The following is a 9,276-nucleotide window of genomic DNA, read 5'->3' on the forward strand; positions in this document are numbered from 1 at the left end:
TGGTAAACACAATGGATAAGTGGTACAGAATGACCTTGAACACACATTTTAGCCAAGTTGCTATCCCAGAGCTATACAAAAAATGCAGAAACAGAGTTGCAGAGGAGCTGAAAACAGTGGAGTTTTTTGCAACTGAAACAGATTGATTTATTGCTTGTGTTCATTGAAAAATACATGAGAAGAAGACATTGACAAATAATCGCATATTAAATTGCAATTGCAATATTGGAGGTAAAAAAAAAAATCGCAATTACAATTAAAAAAAAATCGTTCAGCCCTTGTTTCGAACATTGTCTGCTTTTGCCTTTTGAATGCAGATGATAAATCCCCCTTGTTTGTATTTTCTAACTTAACATATAGGAATAAGGCTCAGACAGGTGAGACTGCATGCAAGTTGTGCATCTGTATCCTATTTAGTGTGTATTGGGCTAGGTGCATTAAGTATTCCAAGTGTACAGTATATATGTTGAAATACAGTACAATACAAGCACATAATATACTGCACTTACAAAAAAAGATAATGAACTTTAGGTCAAAGCCTGCTGGCTTCAAAAAAGTGAGACAGCATGAGCTAAACACCCACAAAGCATCATGGGACCAGCATGATGTGGGTTTATTGATTTGTATGTGGGAGAGGGGCAGAGGGGTGGAGTTAAAAGTGGAAATGCAAAAGGTGACTGATGTCCATTGAATGAACTTCAAAATGGGTGTGTGGAGGAGGAGTGGATGTACCGGAGCACCATCAACAAATGAAGTATAAAAATAAAAATAAAAAACAGAGCCGAGTGTGAAGGAGGAAGCTGAAGGTGGTGCCACAACAGCTACACCTCACCATGGAAACAGTAGCTTAGTGTTACAGTGAGGCTGGCTGGAGGAGATGCTGAATTTTATATCAGCATGTGTCACCTGGTGGTGTTTGATTGAAAGTGTGTATATGGGGATGAAGCGGATTATTTCTTTTTAAAGAGAGCCTTTCATGATATTTTGAGGCTTAGGAGCAACTGCAGTGATTTGGTAAGATGGACAATGGATAATTCTGGTTATGTAAGTTCTAGCAAATTACAAAAATCTAAAAAGAGGAAAAAAATAAATAAAGTTGCCAAAACTTGCAAAGGCATGCTGAAAAAAAGGTACATTTCTGCAGAGATCATTTTGCAGACATATTTATCTGCATTATTTAGAATTATTATGAGAAACACATTTTTTGCTGTAAGTTACAGAGGTCATGTGACTGCTACCTTGCCCACATCCTCACTTCACATCTCAAGACCATGGGTAAAAAAAAACATGGGTAGGATTGGGCCTAAAACAAGAGATCATCATCATTAATAAAGTCTGGTGGTCTCAACAGGAATACTTACTACCTACGGTACTAAACAATCTTCCGGTTAAGGACATTAAAATCAAACTAGAAATCATGTTCAGATACAAACAGTACAGTATATGGACACATTTCTGAAATGGAAATGTTCACCAAACAATGTGGATGCCTGGAATTTAGGCAAACAAAAGCTCAAATGGAACAGACAAGCTTGTACAGTTTGATTTTTTTTGTTTGTTTGTTTTGTGAAAAGGTGAATCAGGGTAGAAGGGTACAGCCAGAATGAGACAACATTCATACACACTCAACATAAGACAAACATATTTAAGAACATTCTGATGCTGATACAGATTGCAAAAGAGCTATCATTTTACCTGGCAGAAGATGGGTTTATATCTGTCAGAAAAGATCTGGGTGAGTTCTTCAGTATCACAGAGGTCCAGTGGCAGTCGATCCACGCACAGACACTTTGAGTGCATGTCCTCCTCTTGGCTCAGCTGGTTTACATCCATCCATTGCACCATCAGTGAGCGACCCCCCTTTAACATACAGAAGGGAGAAAGAATCAGACTATAAACATCACCAATGCTCTAAAACTTTTGGCACAAGTTGTAACATGGCAAAAATCAAGGCAACACAACTTCCTGAATTGTGACACAAAGATCAGATTTTGGGCTGCATATATTTTTTGTGGATGCAGCTGAGATTATGAGCTGTTCAAAAGCTTTACAGATGTTAATCAGATGCTAATCAGATGTTAATTATGTTAGTCATCTTTAAATCACTTATCGGTCTGTTGCCTTCATACATCTCCCATTTCACTGCATGAGTGCAACTACAGCGTGCACTCTCAGGACATTATTACCTGCAGTGCTCTCTCAGTATGGACTGAACTAGGCAAAAGGGCCTTCTACTACTCCGCTCCTGTTTCCTGGAATATCTTGCAAAAAGATCTGAAGCTCTCAACATTGACCTCTCTAAGTGGCTTCAAACATCTGCTAAGTTCCTGGGAAAAACCAATGCAGACATGTTCCTGTTTTTAGTTTTCTACACCGCCTTACAATCTAAGTGTTTTTTTTGTTACATTTTCTTCTTAAACACCATTTTATTTTTATTTGTTAAAAAAAAATCTCAATTTGTAATCCTTTATGATTATCTATTATTGTCTTTGTTGTCTACTGTTGTCATGACTCTTTGTTAAAATCAGGTCTCTCTTGTAAATGAGTTCCTGAGGCTCAATGGGATTAACCTGTATAAATAAAGGTTGAATGAATAAATATATCAAAGTTTAAAAAAATCTCCTTTTGGAATGTATTTTTGGACTTTTTTGCATGAAAACAAACTCAAACTAATCTATGTAATCAATTCAAAAGCATTTAATGAATCCAGAGTCCTTATCTTACTTTACTCAGTCTTATAGAGGACTGAATGTGTTAGAATAGATTTGTAATTATCGCTCTAACATACCAGTGGTCGACCCAGCAGCTCCGAGCGGGCCCGTGAAGCAGAGTCCTTCTTCATATATTCGACAAACCCATAGCCTTTGGACTGGCCGCTCAGCTCACTGTACACCAGGAAGAAGCGCTCGATGTTTCCATACAGGCGCACCAGCTCCTCAAACTGCTGCGCGGTGAAAGTGTGGGGCAGGTTGGTGAGGCAAAGCAGGGAATCGGTGGGCTGCAGGGTGACGTTGATCAGGCGTCCTCGGACAGTGCTGTGGTGGAGGGAGCGGATGGCATCCTGAGCCTGGTCCCCGTTCAGCAAAGTCACAAAGGCTGGAGGAGGGCATATTATGGAGACAGCGACAAGGGGACAGGGGCCAACACACACACAAAAAGAGATGCACGAACACAAACAGAAACAAAGAAACACAAACATACATTTAAAGCACACATCAACGAGCAGAGAGCAACAGCGAGGATGCAGGACGTGAAGAAACATGCTCAAAAGCACATGGAAAAAAGTCGATGACAAGCCAAATGTGGCAAAAGGAAAAAAAATGGCACAAAAACAGACACACAGTCATAAAAACATACAGAGATACACAGAGAGAAAGACAACACATTAGCTAGAAAGCCATTAGGGATATATGGGGGAATCCACTGTGACAGACACAAACACCTTACTGCCTTTTTAATCTTATAAATGAGCAAATCAGTGACAGTAAGAAATACAATAAAACAGAAATAATTTTAAACGGTTAACATTAACTGATGGTTTAATAATAACACCTTAAATTTGCAGTGTGTAATAATACAGTTAAAGCCTGATTTTTGTTAAAAAAATGTGGAAATGTGTTTTAAATTAGGAAATAATATCTAAATAAGTTGTCACCTCTCTAGCAAACAATGAAAGGACCAAAACAAACCATTGTTTGAGTGTTGATGTCTTTTTCTTTTTATTTATTTGCAGTTCTTGCAGCCATTGTAGTTTGTAGTATTGTTGGTTGTAATTTATAATTTGTGCCACTAGATGTCACCAAAACTAAACCGTTACGGTTAATTTAAGCCTACTTTTTGAGCCTTATATTCTCTTTGTGGCTTTTTAAATCTGTTAATAGGTTGAAAATTTGTCATTAGCATAAATACAAAAACAATGAAAGTAAACCTCAGGTTTTTGTTGTTAATATTTTCCCTTGAGTTAAGTTCAGTGCTCTCGTTTAATTTTTTGGCTTAGAAAACAAAATACTCATTACATGTTCAATTTCCCAGTGAATTTAAAATATCTTGTGATGGAAACGCTTGGGTCAAAAGTAAATAACTCATCATGTCACGTCATATTGGCATCGTTTACAATTTGTGTGGAACTTGTTTACTCTACATTATGTTACTAAAAGTAAAACTATGTCTGCCTTATCTATTATTTATTTATTTATTTAACACAATTCCAGAACTGTTGTTCCATCCTTAAATTCTTGTACCAAAGAAATAATAAACAAGACAAAAATTATTAGAAGCATTGAAGGATTAGGTTTATTTAAACAATTATATTAGCACAAGTTGAGGTTAGGAGCTGGACTTGTTGCTAGACTTCATAAGCGTTTAACCAGCACAAAATAAGCTCACCATGCCGTAAAAATATGCTTTGTTGACATTTATGGTTATGCATTTGCAGGAATGCATAAACCGCTGGATTTTATCAAAGCTTAAACCTCACCTGCACGACCCTGACCTTAAAGTCATGCTTGTCCTCCCCTTGAAGTGCTAGTGATGAGTGTAAAAAGTTAAATCTGTTAACTTTTTAGATTTTTCTACCTGGATTATTGAGCATGCATCAGGATCTAGTGATGAGTGCTTTAACAGTGAACTCACACACAGTAAACAACCTTTGATTGGACAAACAGTGGTGCCAAATCTTCTCTATTTTACACACAAAGAAAACTGATATTGCTTTCTTCCCTTTTACTCTGCCTGTCTAGATGACGGAAGTGATTACTGAGTAAAACTATAATAAAACTTCATTGTGTTAAGTTACATCTTAATTTGAATTAGTGCAGTAAATTTGCAAGTTTCTAAATACATTTTAAAAAATGGTATTTTTATACAGATTTAACCATTATCTTGATGCTGACAGGTTAATAAGTATCCATTACCTGCCTTCCCATTATGACCCTACATGCAAGTGAAAGCCCGACAGTGAGGAGGATTTTCTGAGTATCACTTACAACTCTTGTATTCCATTACTGGTGGAAAAGAAAAGAGCCCATATATCATCATGTTGTCCAAACTGAGAATGCTCAAAATATATTCAACAGAACCCCACACGTGACATTGAAAATAATTGTTGACACATTTAGAACATAATTAGACAGATTTATAGTGACTGCTACAAAGTCAGTTCTGAAGTGAAACTGTATTTATTATTCAAGCATGGTGTTAAATTAGTACTTGAGACGTTTAGACTCTGTGATCTCTGTTAGTAGCCCGGTTGGATATGTAATCAAAAATTTTATTTTTGCGCATAGAATCTGAGGTGAGTTTCAGATGCATTTGCACAGTTCAATTCACTCATTTGCACCAATATTTAGATTAAAAATAGAGGACCACAAATTAAGCACCCAACAGGACTGAGGTTAGGTTGTTGTTTGTTTTAGGTGGATGAAGGATAAGAATTTATTGTAAATAAGATATTCTCATTTTTTACCTCTGCCAAGGAGGTTGTTTTTGGTAGCATTGGTTTGTCTGTCTGTGCACAAGATTACTCAAAAAGTTTTTAACCCATTATCTGGCAATGTTGAGGCTGTCACAAAGAAGAACATGATTAAATTTTGGTGGTGATCTGGATCACCATCCAGATTCAGGAATTATTTAAAGGATTCTTGTCTGTCTGTGCACAAAATGCTAATGCATGAGTGACTCTAGGGTCTTGTACAATCTCCAAGTGCTTATGGTTGTATATGTATTTATTTTGCTAAAAGAAAAAAAAAATGTGACAATCACTCCTGACTTGAGTGGAGTGTGCGTAAAAAGAGGCCCACAGCGTGTCTGCATCATCTCTCGTGTCTTTTTTAAATAATAAACAATGTTTGTTTTTTTTGGTAAAAAGTTGAATGTTAGAAAATGGTATCCAGGAAGAAGACAGCAAAAATAAAGTTCATTGCAGCTCCAGAGAGGGAACAGCCTGAACAGCAGACGGAGGAGGAGGAAACATTTAATGACAATAATAATGATAGAAGGACCAGTAAGCCCAGCAAGGACTTGGATAATTTGCTACATAGAAAGTCAGATATACTTCTGACCTTACACAAAGTTAGTATGGACTACTTGTTTTGAGTACAGTACAATGATTGTGTGTCACTCAAGCATCTCATTTGTCCTTGCAAAATCACTGCTAGACAAATATGGTTCAGGTGTGCACGAGAAGTACATGTTCTGTATGTATTGTATGCATTCTTGGTTGGTCACAAGACCCATAGAATTTGCATGTGCAAGACCAAATGATCTCACAGCTGGTTTGAAAACTTCTACAGGACTAAACATACCAAACGGCACGCAAGTCTTAAGCATGTTTTGGCCAAAGTTTTCAATGCACACTGCCAGTAAGAGCATTCACAACAGGTTGTGAGTGAAGCTTAAATGAAACGCTGTGTGTTATATATTGACGTGTCTTAATAGTTCACACCGCTGTGCTAATTTGCACTGCTCCTGCTAGACTGCTAAATTTATTTATTCATTTATTTATTTCAAAAAGAGCTGATTTTGCTTTGATTTATAAAGCAACACCTCACCCACACAGCTGGACACGCTCATTGGTGCCACTTTTCATGTTCCAACTAAACTCATTTGTGGGTGCTTTAGTAAAATCAGCTCCTTCCTAAAGCTTTCAGATGGGAATGATTATACAATCTCAAACCATACACAAAAAGTGAGCTTTTGGACTGCAGGTCTATGGTGCAAATTTAGGCATCAATCAGTGGAAAAACAAGTATGCAAATTTGAACATTTCAAAACCCAAAAAGTCAACATGCTACTCCAGACTTAGCTCTGAACAGCAGGTCATTTGAAGCCTTCATTCCTCAATCTGAATACATTTACAAAATTGTGCACGGTTTTAGGACCACAAATCAAAATGGATTCAACAACAAAACATGAAAAGTACAAAATAGATCAAGACTTTTTAAAAACAAAGTGTATAATTTTTCTCGAATTACCCTACTGATGTATTAAAGAGAAAGAATTTGATGGATTTAAAAAAATCTCTGAAATCCATGAGTATAAATGGAGCATTTCTTTTCCCAGCAAAGTCACGGTTAACACACGGAGGGAAAACCTGTGTATTCACCTCACCTGTTTTAACGGAAAAACACATCAGAGAGATACAAATGATGCCATCACCAACAATGGATACCTAGATGTGTCAAGAAATCAGTTTCTTGGACTCACTCTTGTGACAAGATAAGCAAACAATAATTTTTTTTTTTATATCCCGCTAGGGCTGGACGATATGGCCAAAACTTTTATCACAATATATTTCTTAATTTTGGTCGATTACAATATAATTCCGATATTGATATAAACAATATAAAAGCCTAAGAAAAACTGTACAAACTGTACAAATAAATTAATGTTCATCTTTTATTTGTATTTAACCTAAAAAAAATTTTAAATCACATCAAATAAACATAAACCTCTCAACTTTGTCAATATTAATAGTTTTAACTTTAAGGGAATTCAAATTAACAAGCAAGAATTTTAAACATTATTATATGCTGACAATTTATTAATATAGATGTCCAACACAAAAAACTCAATACTACACCTGATGTTGCTTTTAGAAGAGTAAAGTGATTAATTAATTAAGTAATTATCCATCCATTATTTTTACCCACTTCTTCCTTTTCGGGTCATGGGGGCCACTGGTGCCCATGTCCAGCCATCACTGTGCGAGAGGCAGAGGACACCCTGGACAGGTCTCCAGTCCATCACAGGGACACACAGAGACAAACGAGACAAACAACCATTCACTCTCTCACTCACACCTAGGGACAATTTATGCATGTTTTTGGTCTGTGGGAGGAAACCGGAGCACCAAGAGAAAACCCACACATACATGGAGAGAACATGAAAACTCCACCCAGAAAGGTCATCGGTCAGGATTTTAAACGGGGCGACCTGCTCGCTGAGAGGCGGCAGCTCTACCAACTGCACCACCGTGCTGCCCATAGTAAACTATTAGGATGTAAAATTAATTATGGAGAAAAAAAAAACTGTCTATGCTCAATTACCTCATGTAACATGTTTTAAATGGAGAGTCTTTATAGATTTTGATATTTAAGTATTAATATATGCAATGATATGTTTCATATGTATAAACTGAATAACATTCCATTAATTGATAACTTTAAAAAATATATATATTAATGGTAGGATATACCAATTGCAGTAAAGTAAATCTAGTTAAGATGTGTTCTTCCAAAGCTTTTTTATTTTTTAGACACTCCCAAAAAGTGTCCAGCCTAACTACAAAAACTTATTCTCCAATATCAAAATGTATTATTATTTTTTTAATAATTAAAAAATAAGAGGCTGAAACTATCAAAACTACAAGCTCATCTAAAAGAAGGGATGTATTAATCTCACAGATGTTAAACTTTATTACAATGTAGCATAAGCAAGAAATATTTGGATGTGATCACACAATAATGATGGAGCCCATCTTGAATAAAAAATTAAAAATCTTTGTGCTATCCACTAACTCTAAAAGATCTAAAATACTATGTCAAAAGGAAAGACCTAGGAGGGATCGCTAATAACTTAGTTTTGGATCGCACATTAAATTGTTGACAGAACTGTCATAACAGTATAAAAGTAAATGACAGACTATCACAATACCCCACAATGGCATAACATCTTCTTTACCCTCTGGTTTTTCAGATGGATTATCTTATAGATGAAAAAAGCAGGTATATATACTATAGGAGATGACTGTAAGGATGGAGTGTTCAAATCATTTTCTAGCATCAGAGAACAATTTATAATCTTGGTATAAATGGTATGAATCTTGGTCTCTATACTGACATATGTATGGTTGATATTGATCATGATGATATATTTACACAATACAGAGATGGAAAAAATTCTCACAGATGCACAACCCATTCTTACAAATCCAACACAGACTTATTCAACTGAATCTGTTAAACCATACTTAATATTCTACTGCAAAACTCTATCAGTTTTACCCACCTCTGTCTCCTAGATGCTACGTAATGACTATGGAGCAGATTTATATCATATGCTCTGGGAATGTACTAAATTTAAAAAAAATACTGGGGCTCAATATTCCTACAACTGATTAAATTACTCCAGAAACAAATCATGAGTGACGCCAGAAGGTAGCTTATTTTGCAATGGCAGCAGCAAAAAAAAAACACAAAACATTCTGATGTTATGGAAATATTCAGAACCTTTGACACAGCAGCACTGGTGCAAAGAGTTATTATCATACTGTCCATA

General features: G+C 36.1%; 1 protein-coding gene across 1 annotated transcript in view; it reads right to left on the minus strand.

The window, feature by feature from the left end:
- Positions 1-1,695: 1,695 nt before the first annotated feature.
- The window catches only part of LOC119430522 (ribonucleoprotein PTB-binding 2), a gene marked incomplete at its 3' end in the record, with an annotated part of 62,392 nt that continues 54,811 nt past the window's right edge, over positions 1,696-9,276 (minus strand). Inside the window, 2 exon segments of the mRNA XM_037697943.1 lie at positions 1,696-1,860; positions 2,789-3,096. Coding sequence (XP_037553871.1) covers positions 1,696-1,860; positions 2,789-3,096 — 473 coding nt within the window.

Source organism: Nematolebias whitei, chromosome 3 (assembly GCF_014905685.2).
Source record: "Nematolebias whitei isolate Nwh7 chromosome 3, NemWhi1, whole genome shotgun sequence".
Taxonomy (NCBI): domain Eukaryota; kingdom Metazoa; phylum Chordata; class Actinopteri; order Cyprinodontiformes; family Rivulidae; genus Nematolebias; species Nematolebias whitei.